The following is a 25,649-nucleotide window of genomic DNA, read 5'->3' on the forward strand; positions in this document are numbered from 1 at the left end:
TTAGTCACACTGGCCGGAAAAGTGGTCTTTATGCACAACCATCTCGGGCACCAGTTGGTCAATAGATGAGCAGCCTGCATGTTGGGGCAAATTGTCAGTCTTCGTTTATCACAAATGACTACAGTGTCGCGTGTAACTTAGGCTTTCGAGCAATATACCCGATTTGAAGGTACGCGTGTGTACGTGTTCATAGACAAATAAAAAATGCGACCACAGCCCACAACAGTCTCTGCGGTGACTCATTAAACGTAACCGCGCTACCAGGAACGCGTTAAATTTCCACTAACTTTGTAACGTACTCGTTACATTTTCAAAACTGTAACGGTTAACGTACTTAAGTTATTTATTTCGGGTAACGCGTAACTTCGTTACATTACCCGTCACATACTCTTTCCAAAGCACAAGAGAATACATTTACGATTTTTTTCTTCAGATACCAATTGTTACATAAAACGTAGCTTTTTGCGTTTATACATGTGTCTTTTCTTTTTGTCGCAAGTACTTAGGTGAACAATAAAATAAATAAGGGGATTATGTTCAGTTTCTGAACGTACCTAAGGTTTCTTTAAATATGGCGCTTATGCATAGTTGTAATGTCGTAACTTAAAACAGGTAATTTGTAATTTAAAAAGTAACACAAAAGTAACGTGTCTTACTTCATTTTAAAGCAACGCTGAAGCGTTTTTTTTTTTTAGGTAAAGTAGTTTGGTAACGCGTTTATTTGATTTGCAAGTAACGAGTAACGTATTTATGCAGTTTGTTTTTTGGTAACGCCTTCAACACTGGTTACAGGTAGTATGCCTCTCTGGCGTGTACTGTCAACTCACGAACCCCAATGCAAACTGTTATCTCCCGGAATTCCAGTCGCACAGAATTCAAAACGTTGGCGTTCACGTTTGCGACGTATGTATGCTGGCATTATGTTTACGTAGATTTTAGATTCTCTTCAGGTGTTCCTAGAAGCAGGAATTGGAGCCGGCGCGAGAGCCAGCTGCGTATTTCGCTGCATACATCCCACAGCAACAACAGCGACGTACATATGCTGGCATTATGTTTACGTAGATTTTAGATTCTCTTCCAGGTGTTCCTAGAAGCAGGAATCAGAGCTTGCGAGAGAGCGAGCTGCATATTTCGGTGCATATCCCACATAAACAACAATATCTCTAAAGAAGCCCGGAAAACAAAATAAATAACAATAAAGAATCAGAAAGACCTGAATGTAAACAGATTCCAACAACTACACATTGCAACGGAGGCTCTTGCGCAAACGCGAAAACATCCATCGGTTGCCTTTTTTCGTTTAGTCTTGCACTACTCTAAAATAAAGCAACCATTATCTGTCTTTTAGAGCGCAGCTCTTAGGGGCCCGTTCCCGGCTTGAGCGGCGTCGCCGTCGGCGTCGGCGTAACCAATGTCATCCCAAGGTCACGTGGCCCCCAAGGTCATCCCAAGGTCACGTGACCCCCAAGGTCACCCCAAGGTCACGTGAACACCCCCGCCCCCCGAGGTCACGTGACCCCCCTTCCGGTCACGTGACACCCCCAGGTCACGTGACCACCCCCAGGGTCACGTGACCCCCCCCCCCCCGAGGTCACGTGACCTCCCCGATGACGTCATCGATGACGTCACCGGCATCCGCATCGTCATCGTCATCATCACTGATGACGTGATCAGTGACGTCACTGGTGACGTCATCAGTGATGATGACGATGACGATGCGGATGCCGGTGCCGTCACTGATGACGTCATCAGTGATGATGACGATGACGATGTGGATGCCGGTGACGTCATCAGTGACGTCACTGATGACGTCATCAGTGATGATGACGATGACGATGCGGATGCCGGTGAGGTCATCAGTGACGTCACTGATGACGTCATCTGTGATGATGACGATGACGATGCGGATGCCGGTGACGTCATCAGTGACGATGACGTCATCGGGTAGGTCACGTGACCTCGGCGGGGGTCACGTGACCTGGGGGTGTCACGTGACTTCGGGGGGGCATCCGCATCGTCATCGTCATCATCACAGATGACGTCATCGGAGTCCGCATCGTCATCGTCACTGATGACTCCCCAAGGTCACGTGACCCCCCCCCCCCCAGGTCACTTCACCCCCCAGTACCCTTCCCTCCTCCTCCTCAAGAGCTGCGCTCTAATTCGGTGTTACAGGGAGTTGTAAACGGCTTTCACTTTTTAGGAAAGAAATCTGCTATGGGCTTCAGGATAATTTCTGGACATTGGTTAAGTACAGGCATGCTAGAAGGAGTATAGAAGCAAGATATATATATATATATATATATATATTCCTGACGAAGGCCGGACTCCGGCCGAAACGTCGAAGATTAAATCGTCCGTTGTTGCTGTTTTCACTAAGGATTTTTTTCTTCTCAGTCATATATATATATATATATATATATGGAAACACGATATATATATACTTCTGAACAGTATATTTTCGTGAGCCATCTTGGAGCTTATGCTTATTTGAGGCTTGTGTGAGTGCGGGCAGTAGCTTCTTTTAAGTGAGTTGGAAAAAGTTTCTCGAGTAACAGCTGACCAGGCCCTCAAGTTGAGTAGTCTGGTAATCGAGGAACAAGTCGGCATAGGCACAATCTTGTGTGATCGATGCCAATTAAAATAGTTATCTGAAAACACACGCACATACACACACACACACACGCAGGCACACACACACACACGCAGGCACGCACGCACGCACGCACACACATAAAACACGCAGACACACACACAAACAAACAAACACACTGGTTGAGGCAATTTGCTACACTGTTCACGCTGAAAAGGCGTATGCCGAAATTCTCATTGTTTTCTTTTCAAGCAAAAAAGCGTGTAATTGAAACTGCTCTAGTCAATGACAAGTTAAAAGGCGCAATGTGTGGTGAGTCTCGGGCACCCTGTTAACGCCCCCTGGTCAATCATATCGCGTGCCATTAGCCAATAAGAGCACATACAAATGAATAACGTAGTAAAAAAGTTTAAAGTGGCACTGACACATCAAATCATTTTTTTATTGTTTGAAACGATTGAAATCGGTGCTTGGACATTACCCTCAAAACTTGAAACTTGGAAATTCAGTATTTGTGAAGTAAAAAATTAATTTCCAAATGGCCGAATTAGAAGTTCCCTCGCGATCCGCGCCGGTGGAGTGACGTCAAATTTTGAGGGCTTCTCAGGGTCGAGTTTCTTTCGCGCCTCCGCTCCAAAACGTGTCTCCGCGACCCGAAGCGAGGAGAGAAGGCGCCGGCGTCGCGGGAACTACCGTATTGGGAAACAGGTTTCCTGCGTGAGTGCCGTGCTGCCTGATGCTTCGAGCAGACGACGGTGCCCCGCCGATGTCACAACCATAACTACGATACAAAGACACAAAACCCAGTTGCTTTGAAGGTTTGACAATTTCCTCTTCGAGGTCTGAGAGGTCCTCGGGCACTTTGAAAAGACCACTTTATCCAATTCCCCGACTCGGCCATCACCCTCTGCTATACACGCGTCGAGCGTCGCCATCTTTTCGAAGGGAGGATAAAAATCCAGAAGGGGACATCACAACGGACTACGATTTTTGGTATTTCAAAAAGAAGGGCCGTAGGGCATTCGCAAGTGCGTTAAAAAAACATGTTTTACGATTGTAGTGTTTAAATGTTTTAAAAATGTCGCCTACAAAGCTTCTAAATTTCATAATTTGTAGCGTCACCAATCAAAAGAAGCAAGGAGAGGAAAACGCCAAAAATAAAAAGACGCGCGCGCGGCGGGGAATTTTTTTTTTTTTTCTTTGCGATGCGGTATTTTTTTGTGTGTCTACGACTACGACGTGCATTGTTTTAGACATTAAAGAAATACGACCTTTGGGGTGTCAGTGCCCCTTTAAGCTACCCTAACCAAAGTGGAGTGAGGTGCCCCTTACCAACCTGCTCGGTCAAATTTACCCTTCGCTGCTGATCCATCACGGAAAAAACACAAAAACAAAAACTACCCGATTTCTTTGTTGCTGATCGAATGTCGGGCAGTCTACGCCATGTAACAGTAAATATGAATGGCCAGACAATATAGAAAATCCTTCATTTTTCAGAAACTCGTCGTAGATGCTTGCAGACGACAGACAAGACATGAGATCGCTCAACAACTCTAAGCGTCTATGTAGCTTTGTATGCTACTATTGCTTTAGGGCAATACTAGCTTGCTCGGTACTCGCCAAACCCCGTCTTTCTTAAGCTGTCAGAGACTTCAGAGAACATCATCTGATATAGTGAGTGAAGTAAGAAGTGCAAACATAACAGATCACACCATGCACTTTTAAACATTTCAGCGACTACATCTTAAAAAGCTGGAGTACTACTTTCTCCTTTCAGGGAGAAAAAGAAATGTCCAATGAAGTCCTCCACAAAGGGAGCACAATTTTATTACTTCAAAAGGGTGGGAATTTTATCCTCCCACGGTAGATAAGGCCTTCTATTTCCACGAACGGAGTAAAACATCGTACCCTAAACCGACATGGCGGAACGCAAGTGCGAACCGGGTCGAAAGGCATGACAATCTGCACGGCTCTTCACCGTAGTAAGAGCGAACGGCGTATACACCATAACGTCGTCTTTCAGGTGCACAAGAGACTCTAAAGAGCTGTCTTCAAGCATTGGCCTCACACATCGTACGGGGACATGATGAAAAATCGCACTCAAAAGACAAGGACAAGGAGAGGTGTTTGAAGAAAGCTAGTACCCATTTGAGCAAGATCTCGGTCCACCTCTCGCCTCAGTATCGCCAGCATTTCCCTCACTCCGGCTTCACCCTGAAAAAGTAAAGAAGGCTTGTTATAAACACACATGTGTGGTCCGGAAAACATTCTCAATATTGTCCGCCTCTCTCGTGTCGCGATTTTGTTATCCGACGACCGCAGGCAGATGAAGAGGCTCTTTCACGCTTAAGTACAAGACGGTAGCTATACTAAAAACACAAAGATTATAGAGTTTATGATCATACGCGTGGTGACGAGTTGCGAGACGAGCTGCTGTGGGAACCGCCACGAATGACATCACTCACCTTTTAGGGTTGATGTCGCTGGTGGCTCTGTAAACCCCAGTCACAATCCACAAGCATCATACAAAACAGATGTTGTTTCCGGCTGACATGGTGAAAACGAAATGTGCAAACACGCTTCAAGCATTCATCGAAGAATATTCGTTCTACATACGTGTATTTGCTTCGAATATGTCTGAATGCAGTTTTTGCATAATACATTCACTTATTATGAAACTCAAGGGAGCAAAGTTTTATCGAATATGAAGTAGTTGGGGAAATATGGAAAGGTTCGATGCTACTTAGATTATCTTAAGTTAATGGTTATACTGTGCATGAGGTCGGACATTCAATCAGGAAAGGAAAGTCGTTGACGAACGTGCGCAGACTGAAATTGGGAGCTTATCGGAACACACCAAATAAGGAGGTACCGGGGGACATGGCCTGGTCGTCTCGTGAGAGGAGAGTGGCAATTACTAAACTTAAATTGAACGAAGTTTGAAATAAATGGAGGATAGCCGGAAGGCTTGGAAGCTAAACGAGCAATTAGACCGAAATAGTTTAAACAAAAAATGAACGAAGTGAAACCGAAGTCTTTTCTTAAAATACCTCTGCTTCTTTTGCACTCGTTCTGGTAACGGCAGAACGTCAAGCTCAGATTGGCTGTGATGGAAGGATAGTGGGTAGGTTTCAAAGCAAGCCTGCCTTGTGGTTTACCCAATATCCTTCACATCGAGCGTGATCGGCGTTCTGACGTTACCGCAACCCCTGCAGAAGTAGCAGACGAACTTGCGCTCCTCATAATCACAAAAGTGTCTTAAACTATTCATGGAAAAGGTCTAAAGAAGCGTGATAGTAAAAAAACTGATGAAGCAAATTATTTGCGAAAATTTTAATTTTTAAAAATAATTTTGATGGGATAGTTGTGTTTATAGGCCAGGTAACGCCAACTACCGCCCGATACAGAGGTTGATGCATGGCATGTCCAGTACCAAAAGGTCGAACCGGATTCGGAACCGAACCAAACCTAACCGGAAACCGGAACAGAACAGTTATTTTAGCCGAACCGGAACTTAACCAAACCGAAAACTTCGCCGCCATTTTCGAACTGAACCGGAACTCAACCGGAAAAAAATACAATGGCAACCAGTCCAAAGCGGCGCGCGGTATTTCTTTTGTAACAAAATGAATGTTTGTGAAATAAAAATTGTCTGCTGCATTTCTATGTAGTGATCGAATTGGCATACACCGAAGTACAATATATGAGAAATTGTGGGTTTTCCTGGCGCTTTTTTATTGGCACTGTGATTCATTGCGTGGTCCCGTGACGCAATCAAGTGACTCAAACTCGACTTACATTGAGAATATCACTTGGTTTATTAGTGTTATGTTTGACGCCGTGACGTTAAATGGCATCATGACTTACCACGAGTCACGTGACACTGTGACGTACTCCATTGCCATCAGCAGTGCTCATGTTCATGACAATCAGGATCGTCAAACATTCGAATAATAGCTCGAGTACAGTCAAAAATGAGGATAGCCGAACTCTAACAATGTCTAAAGCTCAACCCATGCTTGCTCCTTTTCCAACCTCATCGAATCACTATGATATGCGTATAATATGCGTATGTGACACGCATAAATCAGAAATATTATCTGCTGCATTGCGTAATAATAAGTAGAAAAAGTCGTCACTTATTGACAAATGATTAAACTCAGGTGCAAGAAAACAAATGTTTCTGCCAATTTACATGCACGGAGAATATAGTGGGGAAATCCTAAACACGCCAGTCTCACTCGCTTTTTTCATAAACCGAGATATCAGGCGTGTATATCCTTTTGCACTCATAACACTGACTTTGCATACTTAGGACTATGACCACGCGGCACTCCCTGGCGGAGCCTCGTTTCGCTGATCACCAGTAAACTTAGTTCATTCGATGTTTTTTTTATTATTATTATTTTCGCTTCGGCTCTCCCTCCCCGCCCCCTTGGTGGCTCCCAGTGTAAGTGTCGGACGGATCCCGAGTTGGCGAGTCCAAACCTCGGCCAAGATGCCCGTATTGAGACGTGAAGCCCATTTCGGAGAAGACATGATGTAACCGAGATTTTGATTTCATTACCGTCCAGAAGGTTTGAAATTCATCCTCAGTTTTCCGCTGGCGCGCGCGTCCCCCTCTCTTCCACCTTTATTTTATATGGCTGCCTCTCCCGTTTCTTCTCGCCCCCTTCGCCTGTTGAACGGACACAGCCCCCACGTTCGTTTGTTCTTTGCGCACTTCGTTCTTTTGTTTACAGTACAGAAACGCGCGCGTGCTTTTGTTTCGCCCCGACCTCTACCAATGACGGCCAGCGCCTGTCAGTCTCGATTTTGCGTATTTTTGAGCATACATTACGTTGTCATTTTATTCGCGATCTCCTACTGCCCTTCTAAAGCGTGCAGGGACGCTTTTCGGAACACTTGCTCTCCGTATAGTCACAGTAGCGTACGAAAACTAAGGAAGGGCCGATTATGCTCGCGGTTTTTGTCTTTCTGAGCCCTCCGTCGCTGCTCTTATCGGATAGTTCCGCAATGCACCCTGCTGCGGAGGGCTAATAAGATCCTCGGAACACAATCGCGCCCACCGATTTTTGAGCTGTCGGTGAGCATGCACGAGGAAACAACCGTCGAAATCGGGACGCGCTCGCCGTGACCACACCGGGACTTCAAAGCGATCCCCGAGCGGCCCTTGCAAACACCATCTAGATAGCAAGGCCGTAGTGCTAAAGTTTGTTTACGTTCCGCAGAAAGACGAGCGCGGGGGGCGATATCGGAGACGGTATTGCGTCAGCGTCCATCGGGAAGTCGTGTCAATTTATGAGGCAACACTCGAAATGAGGCAGCACTCGTAACAGCAGAACGATTGACGCAGCACACGTGGGTTCATGCTCTCTAGCCTCTTGTAGGTTACCTGACCGTAGACCCTTTTTAAAAAGTCCTCACCATCGCCTGTCCGTCATTGCTTGAGCACGTACTCTGAGCAGGTGTTGGACACGAGTGCTGTCTCATGCCCAAGCAATTACGATCACCAACGCTGCTTTGTGCACTCTCGAAAAGGGTCTGTTCCAGCACTGCCTTGGTGAGCAGGTGGCGTTCTCATTGGTAGGCACAAGCAGCTGGTGCGATTGCTATGCGACAGATTCCTGGATAGTGACAAACTTCAATAGTATCATAGTGACCTCGGGGACTTCTGGCCTTGCATCAACAAACAAAATGAATATTTTGAGTCCAACGGCGACATACCGAATACGTCCCGGCAAATCTCAGCTAGAACCTTGTCAATAGACCAGGAAGTTGGTTCAGCCTTTGTGCTTGAACTCGTGTCTTATTCCGATAACTTTTTCATCTATTTCTCGCTCTTTGATCATATGGCTTCTATGGGGTTTCTTTCTGATAATGTTGCAGAAGCGATATCGTGGATGTCTTACGTTGTACGCCAACCCCCAGATGGTAGGACGTCCAACGAACACAGCCTTGGCTCCGAGTGCCAACGCCTTGATCACATCCGTGCCGTGACGAACGCCGCCGTCCAAGTAAACTTCGACGCGTCCGCGGACTGCACTCACGACCTCTGGGAGGACCTCGATCTGCAGACAGGTCGAAACAGAAAATTTCTCTGGTAACTTTGCTTACCTTTATTATGAGTTTCATGGCAGAACTGAAAGGTGGGATTATTTGCAGTTTGTCTTATTTGCTAAAGACGCTTTCAGGCAGCTGTGCATCGGCGGCGCCATGACCGACCTTCAGTTTTTTTTTTTCCTCTTATTCCGTTAGCCGGCGCCATTTGAAGGTTGCCAAATTCTCCCATAGCACCCATCTATTTTCTTCTTCTTCCGTTCGCTTCCCTTCATTGCAGCAGCAAAAAAGGTTATTGCCACTTTAAATGCTACTGAGTTCTTCTCCCCAGCATAGGCCCTTGTGGAGGCTCGTTAACCCCCGCTTCAATGGCCCAACATCTCGGTAAGGCAAGATATGGTCAGCAATAGCAGGTCAATCTGGCGAAATGTTAGAACTTCTTTTGAAAAGATCTATCTTTTTAAATTTGCGAAAGGAACACTAATGATGTTTGTGTAGGTAAGCTCTACGGCCAAGGAGCATGATATAGGTAGTTAATTCTCAAGATACGTCAGTTAATTACCTAAGATTTTATTATTCACTTTTTACTTAGTGAAATCACCCATAAGGCTCTATTTAGAAACTTGCCACGCGTCATTGTAAACACGTAATTCAGTACATTTGAGAAGGTTTTGATGAACGTGGGAAGCAAGGACTTGCACCAAAATTCTCTCTTGTGCCTTGAGCAACAGGCACAAGGCTAGTGGCATGAAAACGGATAGATTTCTACTACATGGGGTTGGATCTTGCTTAGAGATGCACCATGCCGGGCACGAGTGAACCCATTGAGAAGTTCAATGCTTATCCCGGAAGTCTAGTGTCTGCTGGGGTTTATTTCATAGAGCATTTATTCAATGATTTGGTTCACAGTTTCTTGCATTTTTACGTGGGCATTAGTAATACCTTTCAGCTTTTATTCTAGAGGCGTTTAAATACGGTTATCCACACTTAATCAACTGGAATCTCGGAATTCTCGTAGATCACTTGGCTTTTCAGAAGACTTCTCTAGCCCGCATGAGCTGTTCTTGCGCAACAAGTGCGCTCTCCTGAGATAACGAAAGCAAACCGCCGCCTTGGACACTGTTTGAGAAAACGCTCTAAAGAGTTGGAAAGACTCTCAAGCGCTCGTTTCCTGGACAAGCCGCTTACATCTAGTGGCTTCATACCTGTTTACTAAATGCGCCATCCAGTACCCTAGTGAAGATTATTAAGAAGACGCGGATGAAAATTGTATAGTATCCGCGTTTAGGGCACCGATTATCGACGGTGACTGCATTCGATGCGGGAGAAAGAGTCCAGCAACTATAATACATCTTCTATGGGAATGCAGAGCCACTGTACGCTCAAGGCGGGCCATCATATACGACTTCCCCGCTCGTCATCGACTCAAAACTTTCGTAGAGTGGACGCGACCAGGGGGCGACGTACAGCACAGGACGATTGTGCTGGACTCTCTGATTAAGTTCATTCGAGAAGCTGGCATCCGTAACTATTTTTAAACATTTCATCCTCATCGTATTCCCCATCTCTCACCCCTCATCTTCCCCACAAATGACGTAAGGTCAAGGTGGTGGAAAAATCATTAAAATACGTCTTAAACAAACAAAATGAATTCGGAAACGCAAAACCTCGCGGTGGAAAACGAAGGCGGTGACTTCCCATGAACGAAATTCAAGCATGATATGATTTGATGTTCGTCCCAGTTTTTCTTTTCAAATAAAAATAAAAAATTATGACCGCTCGAATTTTGTATTCATCCATCGTTAAAAATGTTCATGGTTGCTCGACTAGAATTGTTGTCAATGCCATACTTTTTCAGATATCAATCTGACGTTTGTGGTCATTTTACACGAAAGGGTGCCCAACACAGCGCCATAAAAATATATTGGTAAAAAACCCTTCCTAATGGTGATTCCGGAAACTTTTCAATCTAACCTCCTACGTAACCCTGGTCGTATAACTCAGCTATAGAAACCTCATAAGTGTAACATTCACGGCTTTTTTTAAACAAATTTACAAAGCAAAAAGAAAAAGAAAAAAAAAACACACTGTGTATCTCTCTTCCGGTCTTTACCGTGGCATGTTCGAAAAAAAAAAAAACTTTATGAGCTGCGTTTTAATTTCGCATTACACAAAAGAGTAAACTTTTTTCAAAAATAGTCTAAACTAGCCATCTTATTTTCACCTTATAAAAATTTTCGTTGCGTGTAGATATTTTTAAGTTACGAACACACGCAATTTCCACGGCGATTACTCCGGATTATATTAAAAGGGCTACGCTGCAATCCCTACTCCTTAAAGGTCAACGTAAAGTTCAATCACGAAATGCCTTCCCTACTCTGACAAGCACGACTTTGCCATTCGCCATATGCCAACACTTCTAAGTTACCATCACTCGCTGCGACAAAACGATATATAATATGATGTTCCAACTCCAGGCGTAAGCTAGTGGATCTATATACCTTTACAAATATGATCACAATACTGCGCGTCTAGCTCCATACAATAAAACACAAAAACAGCCTCATTACTTCTCAAACAGCCCTCGTACTTAGGAGAAACGAAATATCTCCATGCCGATCATCGACGTTCGTCTACAAAATTTAAAGCATAGCATTATTTCCTTTAGTGGAATCGAGTTATAATTATAAAGTAAGACTTTGCCAGATGGAGCGTACGGTTGCTGGGAGCCCGTCCAGCAGGCGACCACCGTGGTTTGATACGAAGATCGCTGAAGCGCCGCGACTGATGGCTTCGTCCGCGTCTTCCGCTGTGAAAGTTAAGAAAGCTAGATCGGTACACTCACATTTGCGAATACAATCGAAGCATATAAATGTAGACGAAAGCTAGAACAGCAGCAGAAGCTTCACTAGACAAGTGACTTGGGAAGACTTCCCGAAACGTTTCTTCGGTAACGCTTCTCCTTTTAACGTTAAAAAAAAAATCTATATTTATAAATATATCATATTCATAGTTATACTTACTAACACATTGCTGGATTTCATTACTGAAGTACCACAGTGTTTTATTCCAAAATTTGGTGTTTGCGTGTCAATTTTTAGAGCCCTCTACGCCCAAAGAACGTTAACGTAAAACCTTGGATTTTCTTTTGGCCATAGCCCGGCACGCTTTTCACTGAGTAGGCAAACAAGTGCCAGGCTTCACCCCGGGTTGCTGGGAAGGTAATGGGCCTTTTTGCCGCTTGTTTGGTACTTTTAACATTATGCGGTGAACTGGACAAAAATCGCATAAAAGCCGAATGAATGTGCTTCGGCACTTACTGAAGCTTCGGAAAAGAACCATATTAGGCCCAAGCTTTCGCGTCTAGTCATGCTCGACGTTTTTCTGGCGGGCAGCCTGTGTAGCCATATTTGTATTTGGAGAAGCAATGGGTAAAAATGTGCATTTCCTGTCCTTTGGCGGTTTCAGCAAGCGTCATACTTAAGTTGAAAAATGCCCTCACTCGTAAATGGTGTTTTCTGCGTTTAGTCTCCAAGGGGTGCATCAACATCGAGTTAACCACAACGGTGCAACATCTATTAAAATGCGATCTGTTTTAAAAATACAGAGTGCGTCTCGTGTTTTTTTTTTCTGACATCGAAACATTAATAATTGCAATTCTCAGGTTTAATATTTTCTCGCTATGTGACAAACATCTTAGCTCGGTACGTTTAACCCAGGCGTGCATCACATCACGTTATCCAGTGATGAAGAAATTCATGCGAATGCCGGTCAGTCCGTAACCGGCTTTAGTATATCTCCGCAGATCGAGCAGATCTCCATTCACTATTTAATGCCTCCAAACATATAATAAGGATTAATAAAAAAATATGTGAATATAGAAGATTGTATGGATTCTAGGGAATTAATTATTTAGAGCGCTCGAATAATTACGAAATTTAAATATTGAGAAGGCACCAATTTTCCTGCCTACAACAAACCGAAGAATGCAACCGCGTTTCAAATTAACACAAGAGGTGTAAGGATACTATGCAAGTTCGCACCATTAGTGATTCCTTTGAGCACCAAAGGTAGGCTGGTGATACTCTTCAACCAGGTGATGTCATCCCAAGACTGCGAGGGGTCGATGTGGGCGTCTCTCACGGACACCATCGCTTTCACGTTGGCAGATTTGTTTTCCGGGCTTGCTTCCAGGTTCCCAAATCTGCGTTGAAAACGCGCTGTGGAAACTTTCCGCGTTTGTCGACGGCGTTTTCATTACGAGACCCTGAGTAACCGCTCATTAACACTGGAAGCGGATCCGCGTTCGTAAAGCGGTTGCGAACGCCGCTTGTATAAAGATTCAGTACAATATCACGCGCACTTGATGTGATTGAGTGGGCGTGCAATTGTACTGGATTTTTATACAACCGCGTTCGCAACCGCTTTGCAAACGCGGATCCGCATCCAGTGTGAATGAGCGGTAAGAGCTGACTTTTCAAACGACGAACGGTCTTCAGGCCAAATTCGTCAACATTAATATTATAAAAAATGAGATAACAGCCATTGTCATTTTTCTTTTGTCTCATGCTCCAGAACAAGCACTCAAATAACGCATGGAAATTAAACTCAATGACTAAAGTTGAAAGATATGCGATATGCTTCTCTTTTTAAATAATACTATAAAAACGCATCAACACGACTCATCCGGTTATTTGAGCAAACCTGGCTTCTTACCGGTGATGATAGTTTAGATTGAATAGAAGGGTAAAATATCCAAGAGTCTCTCAACATACGAGCAGGGCCATGAAACTGCAATGATGATACCAAATCGCTATTCAAGTAGCCATGAAATATTAGAAAACAAAAACGACATGAGCGGTCTGGTTTTTTTTTACAAGTTTGGTAATGAGGGTTAATACAGTATGTATTCAGGGTCCTTCTGCACATAGAGGTGTGGAAGATCAAGCTACAGACAAGTCGACTTAATGGCAAACGTTTAACACACGTCCACTGATCAAAATACAAAAAAACATCATTATCATAGACAATCGTGGCCAACTGCAGCTCCTTGTTTTTTTTTTTAATTACTTTGACGACACCGTAATATTACGGCTGCCACGAAATCCTCGTTCTATACACACAAGAATATGACCTTGAGTATTAGCCGTTGCAACCTCCGCCTCTATGGACCATGCCCGAAGTCATCTCACTCAGAATCATCAGCAAGGGGAGGGCAGGGATGGGGGGGGGGGGGGGGGGTGGCAACTCCTTACGCAGAAGCTCATCACCTTCATAAGAAAACCACGTCGTGATTCAGCGAATAACAAGTCTTCGGGACGACGGGAGTCATCACCAGAGCAAGTTCGTAGGACGACAAAGTACAATATAATTTTTCTAGCACGGAAAACCGACAAAACTGTTTACAAACAAGCAGCACGTCTGTGAGAACTGGGCACAATCACTGACTGGCTTTTGGAGCGATGAAGGTGCTGTCATTACCTCGTAAACAGTATGCTAGCATATATGGTCCAGCACTCTGCTTCCAAACCCGTACATATTGACCTCTCTCCGACCTCATGTCGTCTGTGTCCTAGTATTGTTCCTGGAAGGCGTCACTGATAGGTGTGTTTACCGGGTCCAAAAATACGGTCCCTCGATTTCCGGCTGATGACGTCGCAGAACTGTCATGTTTTCTCCGGCCGCGATCCTGGTGGTGTCACAGCGGCGGTGGTATATGTGGCGCACACCTATTCTGCTGCGGGCTGATCTCAGCTTGACAGTCCACGGAAGCTTATTAGGCTGGGGTTTGGGATACCGCGACGACAGCGACACTCTCGTTTGCTATTGCTTTGTTGCCAGGACATCTACGCCCAACAGCCAGGACCGCGGCATGCAATCCGACAGCGTGACACTCCGGCGTCAGTGACGCCATGTTTTTCCACTTTACGACCACTTTCGGGTCATGGGTGGAATAGGACTCTGAACACCAACAGCCGGCAAAGCGTTCCAGATACTATGTATTTGTACTAGTAGCGCACCGCAGCTCGGTACACCTGGACCAGGAGCTCGCGCTTCAGAAACCAGTGACCTCGGTCTCAATGGAGACTTTTAGTATAGCCCTCACGGTTCTTGGTCTTCTTAGAATCTTATGGTATCGCACTGGTTGTGCGAGGACATTTTAAGTATCCAGAGTGCAGCACCCCAAGCTGGTTGCGGGACCGCTGGGGCGTCCTATTCTAACACTCACTAATTTTTAACCTGGCCAAATTCCATGAGGGACGACATATAGCCACCAAATACGATGCTCTTCCGAGCGAAACGTTCGCTGACTTGGTGCTTGTTAACCAGTTTTCTGAAGTTTTATCTGACATCGCACAAAGTTAAGTTCCTTCCTCCGAAAATATTAAGGCAGTTCGTGACAGAGCTTTCTAATACTCTATCTAAAACTAAGAAAGTTTCATTTTCGAATGGTTATTTTAACCGAGTGCGCTTGCCCTGTACTACGCACCAAACTGGCGGCGCCCAAAAGAAGATTGGGGAATCGAAGCCGATATGTTAATCACAGGTTATTGACTAGCTGGAGGTGGGCATTGTATACTGTCATGTAACCGCCGCTGCATGATGCATGTTAAAGATTGCAGTTTATTTCAAAATACGGGCCCGCCTTTATCACGACATCCTACATTGTAGCGCCAATTATAACCTATGCTAAGATAAGGGATTAGAGTCACTCAGTCCCCTCCGACTTGGGTAGCGTATATACAACTAATGCCCCCTTTATGACTCCCTTGTAAAGGAATATGCCTTACACCCTGACAGTAAAGCTCTTTTTTATACCTAGGATTTTCCAATGGACTTCTTCCAAAACCGACGCGCCCCATCGCGGCCAAATACCACGCAGTGCACTGTGGGAACTAGTTGGCCACTCAGTTTCGGTTTCGACTGAGCAGCTTCATCTCATGCTATCACGCCGCGACCGAACGCACTGCTTGCGTTTTTGCTTATCTGACTTTTTACGAATGTACAATACACTCATTCTCGAGCGATACAAAACGAAGACCGGGGCACTTTCCTTGGTTCCCGAAACACCGGATATTGTGCGTCCGTATGCAAACGTATTGAGACGTGGCTTAGTCACCTCACCGCGAGTGCATCTTTGAGCTCAATTTCAATAATCCCGTCTAGTACCAGTGTACTAGAACTGAAATTTGGCCTTAAACGTATTTTGTGTGCCAAACGTCTGCTCCTTGTTACTTCATTGGGCGAAAAGCAAGCCGCAACCTCACAGGAGTATCAGAGTTCAGCCTAGCGGTGACGCATAAACGTTTATTAAGGAAACGCGATAAATCCGACCTCACTTCTGCACCAAAGTTACTATGATGTCTTCCACCGTGTCATCATATATCCCCCACTCAAATTTTATGCTGATAGAAGATTAAGTTATCGCAAACGCTGAGATCGGCTAGCTAAGACGGAGACCCTAACAATGCGTCCCCTACTCCTCTGTTAGCCTTTTTGGACGAGCTTTACTGACGCCCAAGATCTGTACCTGAACGGTGTGTCTGAAATTATCTCCGGATATTCAGTCAGGAAGAAAACAAACACATAACAAATATTGTGGCCATTAGCAACCGTCAAATGCGCTTTGATTAATTTCGTTCGTTTGGCGCACCGCATACGCGATGTTGAATATCAGTGGAATGCAAGCGGGTGGGAACTTCACTTCGTGCAGTGCTGCGGGTCAGTACAGGTAAGAGATAAGAAGCGTGTTAAAATTCAGCTTTTCACTGGCGCCTCCAAGTTTTACCTCGCGTTCTCAGGCGTACTAAGAAAAACTGTAATTGCAAAAAAGTTATATTTCGTCCATGGATGCACGAAACAAACTAACTTCCTGATCAAAAACACTAATGTAAAGGCGCGAGCTCGATGTATGCATGCTTATTGGTTGCTACAGCTTGTTGATTCGTACACAAGCAAGATCCCCGAGCTCGCAGCGTCGAGATTACCAGCATGGCTCGTCCACATACCTCGAAACGCCAAGAGAAAGGCTCAAATACAAAAATACAACAAGCATGTGTTAAGACAAGCTATACATCTCAGGCTTGTGCTAAAGCTTCGAGGTCTGGCAATTTAGGATAGTTTAGAGACCACAAATGACGCTCTCGGGACCAGAAGACATGTGTATAATCTCTTGTCGACGTGTCGATCGAAACCGAAACCGTGCCACACTCCTCCCTGGCCAACTAGTTCCCAAAGTGCAACGCGCGCCGTGTTGCATGCAGGGCTTTATGGAAGTAGTCAATTGGCTGGAAGTGACTTTAAACCCATTAATAACTTTAAGTTCCCCTTGGATGCATTCTGTGAAATGTGTTCAATTTGTTTCCCTCTCCAGCGTTAACTATGGCCGATGAACATGGCCTCGCCTACTTTCCTCATTTTCAGGACTCTATTTCGAATATTCAAATCGTCTTGCTGTTTGTCACGTCACATTATTTATTTAATATTCAATGAAAGTTAGTGATTGTTCAAGGAATAGAGAAGTATGTGATTCCATGCGACTCATTATTTGCATGATAATGAATGATACCAATGAGTAACAGTGTAATTGCGTACTGTGTGTACTTTAGAGAGTGCGAAGTCAATCAGCCGCAATAGGCGTCTGGTCTCTTCGCTGGAGATAAGAAATTTGCCCACTGCAGTAAACTGATAGCCTGGCACGAGAATCATTCATATTGAAGAAGGCAGAGGTACGGATATATACCAGAATCCTTGGGTTCCCCAGCGCGAGCCTTCGCTCTACCGATGAGTAAAAAATAAATACCAATAATTAATAAAGTTCCTCAGGCTCGACGCACCTGATTCCGTCATGCATATAGAAACGCCGCTTTACTGCGCCGATTTTCTTTCCAAGCACGGGAGAATCCACGGTGACCACAAGTGCCCGGTAGCCAGATCGTTCGGCCCGTCTCACCAGGCTCCTCGTGAGGTCTCGGTCAACGGCGAACTGTACTTGGAACCAGAAGAGGCCGTCTGGCACTTCTCTCTTCACAACCTCCATAGAAGTGCTGCTGTAGGTGCTCAGTACCATTAGAGTCTTCTCTGCGTGGGCCGCTGTAATGTCAGAAAATATCGACTTTCCTTCTACTCGGGTTCACTTTAAAGAGACATGAAGTGAAAAAAAAAAAAGATTTTTTGTTTGATTTATATTTTCTCGTGCATTTCTCAACCACAAATTTTTTTGTGCAATGTTTACATTGTTATGCGCAATTCAGTGGTGGTAGCCCTAATCTATCCCCCCCCCCCCCCCCTCCCCTGTCTCCCGGTGCTCACAAAACTAAGCACCGTTTCACAGATCTCACCGGTTCGAGATATGATTGACGTGTGAAATGTCGGTTGTAAAATTGTCTCTCTGGGCCGTAAAAGCATTGTGATCTACAATGTCTTTATGTTTGAGAAACAAGCAATCTAAATCAAGTGATTATTGTTTTCAAAAATTATCCAAAGATTGCCTTTCCACTTGACTTTGAAATGACAACGAACAGGGCTACCGGCGTCTGCGGAGTGATCAACTCTACTAAAAGACTCCGTTGGGAAACTCACCCTTCAAACCGGGACCGCTCATCTCCGCCGAGGCCAAACTAAATACGATAACGGCGCCTTCCTTTAGCAACTGGTCAAAGTATGAACATTTGTATTGCTACTGCGAAATGGCTTTGCGAGATGGCGCAACCCGCCCTTGCGCGGTTGTACCAGAACTCTTACGTGCAGACGTGCACTTCCCGGAGTGGCCGCTGCGAGAGAAATGGCGTCGTTGTGTTTGGCAATAGTTCGGTTATCGAGAACGTATCGAAGTTCATGACGAAATGTAAAGCGCGCAAGAAACAAGGACGAAAACGAGTTGGAGTCGTGTACTGCATTCCGCTGTCTTGTGGTAAGGCCTATCTGGGCCAGACTGGACGTTGTATTAACGATAAACTGAGGGAGAACTGCAACTCTCTCCGTAACACTCCGTCTGGCCATTTAGCAGTCCACCGCAGATGGTGTGAATGTGCTGCTGTTTTTAAGAACAGCATTATTTTAGCATGATTTCAGGACCAGAGAAAACGGTAGGTTTTATAGGCTTTTATTACGAAAACTTTCGGTGATGGTGGCATCTGTCACCCGTCACTTGCTTTGACAGATGCAGAGGAAGCACTCTTATCCGCGACAGTGCCATGCGCACGTTAAAGGGGGGGGGGGGGGGGGGGGGAGGTAGCAAAAGGGGTTCCTTCGTTTTGTAGATTAGAACCGGTAAAAGGGGCCGGGAGAGGGGATTGAACGGCCAATGTGCAGTCGGTAAAAGGAACTATCTTCGTGTTGTCCCAAATATTAATAAAAGTTCAGTTGCGAGTAAGCGCGTGTCTGTCTTACGTGTCCTCTCTTTTTCGTCCTTGTTTATTGCGCGCTTTATATTTTCTCATGAACTGCTACCAACTAGCCCAACTTTCAACCCTGCTGCGGATCGAAGTCACGGTTTTAAACCAGGCTTTGTGGCAGTTTCCCAACTGAGTTGTACTGGAAGCAATGGGGGTGAGAAACGAGAGCAGCTCGTCCAGCTCGTTTATGCTAATGTGTGCCAGTCATTCTGAGTTCACCGCGGTGTTTAGACGAAGATCTCGTAAACCGATGTAGTTTGTAACAAGCGAACTTTATAAGTACATGCCTACGGAAGCGCTGTTGGCACTGTGCAAGTGCTTGGGTTCGTAGCGTGGGTACTGGGACAAACCTAAGCCTAGCGTCCCACTTTAACTACATGGTGTTTTGAAAAGCGGCCACGCTCTTCAAATCGACCCCAAATGCGGTTTCTTAACCTATCGCACTACGCTTTTGTGCAGCGTTGCCTACAGGTGGTGCATTTTTTTTTTTTTTTGTTGTTGTTGCCTGCAGTTAACGACGCGGAGGAAAAATAAACGAAGATTTTGTCTTTGGTTATTTTTCTTCCGGTAAGTTCGCTCTTTGCAAATTTTATAGAAAAAGTGCACCATCTGTGGACAACGCTGCAGAAAATCGTAGCGCGATAGGTTAACAAACTTATTTTCGCAATGGATTTCAAGAGCCCGGCTGCTATTTGAAACACCCGGCATGTTGGATGACCTGGCTTGATCTGTTCTTTTGCGCGTATTGATGCCGAATAAAAATATTGGTTCCCATAAAAGCGGCAACGCTGCTTTGTGAACTGTGTGACCGTTGCGATTGCAACCAAGGTTTTAATCCCGAAAGGTTACCTATACTAGTAAGAATTTGCGAACACTTTCGTTGGGGGCAATGGGGCGTTTGGCTCGCATTAAGTTTGTCCAGGTTCGTTCCAGTCAGTTTGTTTCGATAAGAAATAAGCTCAATGTTTTGCAATGCACCTGGCCTGCCAATACGAATATTTTCAGGTCGCGTTTTAGTTGTGCGCCATGACGCTCACCCACCTTTGCTCGCGGATGCCATGCGAAGAAAATAAAAAAAACACCTGGAAAACGACATATTTATTTTGTTAAGTTTTCATTCTTTTCTTTAGTTCTCTCGGTCACTTTTACTGCACTTCGACAGACCCTGACAGTCGCTTGTACTGGACTGTGGCTCGTGCATGATGGATCGCTGGAACTCCGCTTTCATGGTCGCGTCTTGTAAGCGTTGCAGACGTTTTAAGACAGGGGCGGAATGCGGAGAGCTCGTTCGTCTGCTCCGTTTGCAGGGGTTGTGGTGACGTCAGAAAAACACCGAGCTGTGATCGGCTTTGATTGAAGGATAGTGAATACACCCCGAAGCCAGTTGTATTGAGGTCAGGGTGTGAGACAGGCAGGTGGGGAAACAGCCCATAAAATCTTACCGCAGCGCCGTGACCGAATTGTGTACTCGTCTGCTTACGGGTACGTCCAATTTGCGACAGATGACGTTGCGGCGAGAGGAAAAAAATCGGAATCGGATTTGCGTGGAACTCTATGAGAGAGTGCGCAAAATAAACCGAGAGCACGACAGTCTTTCATTGAAAACTTACGAGAAACCATCTCCGTCAGTTTAGCTGGTCGCCACCGGTCTCCCACCCGGAGTGAGAGTTCGCGATGCTCCACATAGATGGCGCCACAGAAAAAGAGAAAACCGAGGGGGACACAATCCGGTCGCTCATTTGGCTCTCGTTTCTCCACCTGTCTATCTTAACACCCTGATTGAGGTCTACCTACAATCCTTCAATTAGAGCCTATCAGAGCTCGGCGTTCTGACGTCACCACAACCCCTGGAAAGGAAGCAGACGAACTTGCGCTGTTTATAGCAGACGGACGAAGGCAAAAACGGACGCCGACACGCAGCTTCCATATCCGCGTCTGGGCATGGCAGACGACGATAGACGATGTTGTGGAATAGCAAATGATGCCGGAGTTTGCCGGGCGTCTGCTCGCACGAGTAGCAGGCGGTGTCAGACTTCCAGACTATTCGAGACTAGATGCACCGGATGTCGAGAAAATGGAAACAATACGTTTCCGAGCATATTCGGTCGAGCAGCCAAGCCAATCCAGTGGTTATGGGCGGGGCCACTGATCTGAGGCTGGGGCTGGGAATGGGCCGGGATCACCACCTAAATTGCGGCTAATGGCGTAAATACTGATAACAAAAAAACTTTGAAAAAACTTTTTAATACGTTTTTTTTTTCACTTTAGTGATTTTGTAAGACCGACCGCTTTCAACACTACGATGCGATGGACCAAATCAAGCGGCGCCAAAATGTGCATCGTCAGGTTGCTTGTCGTCTTCGTGCATTTTCTGTCGCAGTTTAAGCCATTCACTCGGAGAAAAAGAGCTCGAAGTCGAGCCGCACTCAAGGTGCGTGGTTGGTTTAGCCGGTGATATGTACATACACCGCACGAAGAAGACAAGCGCGATGGCCATGCACCTTTGACGCTGATTGGTCGACTTCGAAGGATTAGAGCACTGACTGCGGTCCGATCTCATGTAGAACAAGGACTCACACGCCTGGAAATAAGAGATTTCATTTGCGATTTATACGCAACGTGTGACCAGACATGAAAGTTGTAATCTTGAACACATCACGCAATGTATGCCTATTTCAATGAAGCGTTCGCGTGAATAGGTTTGGTCTTCCAGCAATGATACGGGATATGAATGTTTCTCACTTTACACAACCTTAGTGCTACTGGCGAACCTATGTATTCTCGCACACAACGCCACTGACCATGGAAGATACTTTGTCGCCCCGCAATTTCAAGGATAAAAACGGACGTTTTATTTCAGTCTCTCCTTTGCATACCTTCGGAAGAAAATTGTGGGGTCGCATTATTGGCGCTGTCAACCATGCGTGATTCCCAGATTTTCGCCATCAAGCTTTCCCATTCCCGTGGTGTCGATACATTTCAATGCGGCTCGTACAGTAGAGCCAAACACTGCGTGAGGATTCAATTAGGGCTCGTGATAACGAACGCTTCGACTACTCAAAGCATCTCCGCGTCAAGGTCATTGAATTTTTGTGGAGTGACATTTATTCCCGTATACCCTGTTCCAGGTTAAGAGAAGTAGAGAAAACTAATCCCAGAAAGTTCTTCACTGTTTTCACTTTAGTACAGCAAGCGCTGTAAAGCAGTCCCTCATCGCCTCCTTTCACTCCCCTCTGGCGTTCGCTCTACTAAAGTGAAAAGAGTCGACGGCTTTCCGGAAGAAGCTTGCCCCGCTTTTCGTAACCCTAAGCAGGGTCAGAGTATTTCGTGTAGAATTAGCGGCAGCGCAGTTGCCGTTGATTGTCTACAAACAACCTGCTCGCTTGCGTTAATTCCACCAGTTCTGTTTGCTGATTCCACAGATAGTTCCCCGAAAAATTTTTTTGGCGCCTAGGGGGAGCTACAAGTTTGAGACCAGGTCGATTGAATGTTTCGTAACTCCTAAATCGCTTACCTCTAGCGGTGGCGATCTCCCCGTCCGGATGCCACAGCTTATGGAGGGATGACGGCGAGAGACCAACCGGCATTGACACTTTCTGGTCCCCCAGCAGGGTTACCTCTAATCGGCGCTGGGTAACGTCCCGCAGTATCCTCGGCAATAGACGCAACCTGCGTGTGAAGACAAATGTACTAACTGGGGTTTGGGCCTTCTGGGTAAATCCTATTCTAACATACGTATTATTTTAATAATGATAACAAATAAGTTATGTATGCAATCTGGGATAACATTATTATCAACGAAGCACAAGAAAAATAATTAAACATCATCGCTTGAACTGTGTCTCTTTAGAAACTTTTTATTTGTTAAATGCGCAACCGAATGCTGTAGAGGCTGCAAATCTCTGTCGTTTTGTAGCGAATATTTTATTATCAGAACCTGGTTTTTCTTTTAACATTCTTACCGGGGTGGCAGTATGCTCAAAATAAATAAAATTAACAACTTAAATATTAACATTAAATTCGTTTTACAAATTTAATATCATACATAAGCAAATCAATACATTCACATTTTCAGTCTGCCATACTGCCACCCTACCAAGCGTAAACTTGCTCTCAGGGTTAACAGGATAATCAGTACGACAGCTTATGAGCAGGTTGCTTATTGATGAAGATGGCTTCAACGTAGGTGTGGTACCGGGCTACAAACCGCTTTTTTCATGAACTAATTTAATAAAAAGAATTACTGCCTGACACCTGCCCAGTAGTGTTCTAAATGCGGAGAGGAAAAGAAACTGGCCGAACAAACAATAAACCTATAAACATATCGATAGCAAAATAGCGCACCGATGGAAAAATAAAAATGAAGTAATGTAAAAGACCATGTTTCGGGTGAACGCCCATTTGTCCGTCCAGAACGTGGTATTTCCCGAGTCCCTGCCCTTTTCATTTGGCACGGTATGCTTCTGTCTGTGCAACTAAAACACCCAGGCTCTTGGGCCACTGCTACGAATTTTCTTTTTTTCAGTTTTCAATGAGAGGCTTTAGGTAGAGAACTCGAGAACCCTGCGCCCCATTCCTGCCTCCGTTTGTTTCGATTTGTATGATCAACGTATCTGCTTCCCGTTACGTACCCCTGCTGCGAGCTTTGCGCTGAACCCTACAGACTACCAGGAGCACCGCGCCGGCTAAATGTTTCGTCCACGACTTGAACCAATGTCACCGTATCCGAGAGGCAGAGCGGCACCGGGCTGTCTAAACTTTCAAGCTTGACTCCATAATTCAGTGCTTTCTGAATACCAGAGCCCTAGAGACTAAACCACTGCGCGTTCCTATACACCTTCACCTGCAGCCAGTCGGTAATGCCCAGTTGGAAAAAGCGACGTTCCTATCGTTTTCCCGCGTCTCCTGTCTGATCCTCGAAACACAAGAAGGTATGCGTCTTTCGTTTGTTATATATTTTAGTCATATAACTGCGAGCAATGGGATTTTCTTCGGGCAATCGGCCACCGTGTGACTCTTCTGTATTGTATTCATACCACCCAGAAGACAAAGACAAGCCTCCCCCCCCCCCCCCCCTCAAACGTCATCACTACAAAATCCACGCTGCACCGCTTAGCTAGCGTCACGATCGCGGCTAGCTCGACTTCCTGCCTCTCACAAGGAGCGGGACGCTTGCACACGATGACGCCATGATGGATCCGTCTGCCTCTTCGCGGCGACTATCCTGGAACTTCAGCGTTAATGCCTCTTGGGCGAATGAGGAATACACTAAACATGACGTCATGCGTATATTTGTATAATAATAATAATAATAATAATGTTTATTTTCCGTCAAAACACAAATGACGGAGGGAGACCGAGGAAAAAAGCTGCATCATGCAGCTTGACGGGCCCTCGGCCCCCCCTCCTTACACATGGCAGCAGTGGCACAAGTAATCCAAAAAGAAAACCAAGAGAAAAGATAACAATTTCAGAGATAAGAACAGGACAATATTACAAAAAAGGTGCGACTATATATAAAAGGCAAACAAAATCAAAGCACATGCAAGTAAAGCATTATACAATTCAGCAAAAAGAGGCCTTTTACTCTTTGGGGTAGTGCTTGTACTGACAAGAAAGCTCCATGATCATCACCATCCACAAAAGCTGTAGCAGAAACATTCCATTTTAATGCAAAGAGCGCTTGCTTCTAACGCAGGGGTTGTGGTGACGACTGAACGACGCTGCGATCTGATTGGCTCTGCTTAAAAGAATGGTGGATAGGCCTCGACGTTATATGCCTTGAGGTCTACCCACTATTTTTTATCAGCCAATAAGAGACCGGCATTCTGACATCAGCGCCACCCTGTGAAAGGAGCACACGAAATTGCGCTCCGCGTAAAGTGGTTCAAAACTTATTTTTATTGTGCTTCGAATGAATCCTTGCTCTAAATCAGATATATTTTTATACGTTTGAAACTACTTCATAACTGCTTAAAGAAGTTCCCCGAGTAAATTCGCGACAGAACACACATCGTATATTCTTGCCATCACGTCGATTCAGGTTACCCCTTAATATACTAGGAATATTACGAACTTCTGTTCAAAACTGAGGTTCGACCGGTTAGTCGAAACTTCAAACTTCTCTCAAAACTCAACGAACTTTCTTCTGTAGACGTTTTGCTCAACCTGTACGCAACAATTTTATTTTAATTTTATTTATAAAATTAGTATAATATGTGCACAACATAAAAACAACATATGGCCTTTGAACGCTTTAGTTGGTCCAATAATGCCAAACAATAAAAGATATACCCAACAATTAAAGATTGCACTTTTACGCTAGGTGCCGTCTGCTGGATTTCAATTTTCGCGCATGCGCACAAAAGTCGAAACTTGATTCGAACTTTTGTCAATCAGTTCAAATTTGGTTAAACTCGTACTGAACAGTACCCTACAGGTTACCTGAGGTAAGCCGTCCGGTTTTCCTTGAGTGTCTGTTCCAGGTCCGCCCCAGCGTTACAGTAACTCTTCGCACTCCCATTCATATTGGAACAACCAAGACGTTCGATGTCATCCACTGTCACCACGACCTCCCCTCTAGCTATAGGAGCATCCAT

The 25,649-nt window shown here is 45.1% G+C and overlaps 1 protein-coding gene across 1 annotated transcript; it reads right to left on the reverse strand.

The window, feature by feature from the left end:
* On the reverse strand, positions 1–25,649 carry LOC120841568 (hydroxyacid oxidase 1-like). The gene is made up of 8 exons (XM_040212481.3): positions 25,495–25,649; positions 22,565–22,719; positions 17,491–17,746; positions 12,697–12,857; positions 11,371–11,462; positions 8,506–8,664; positions 4,738–4,807; positions 1–74 (listed from the first exon to the last, which is right to left on the reverse strand). The coding sequence occupies exons 1-8, from the start codon at positions 25,647–25,649 to the stop codon at positions 1–3; spliced, it is 1,122 nt and encodes a 373-aa protein (XP_040068415.3).

This window comes from Ixodes scapularis, unplaced genomic scaffold (genome assembly GCF_016920785.2).
Source record: "Ixodes scapularis isolate PalLabHiFi unplaced genomic scaffold, ASM1692078v2 ptg000972l_1__unscaffolded, whole genome shotgun sequence".
NCBI classification, from domain to species: Eukaryota; Metazoa; Arthropoda; class Arachnida; order Ixodida; family Ixodidae; genus Ixodes; species Ixodes scapularis.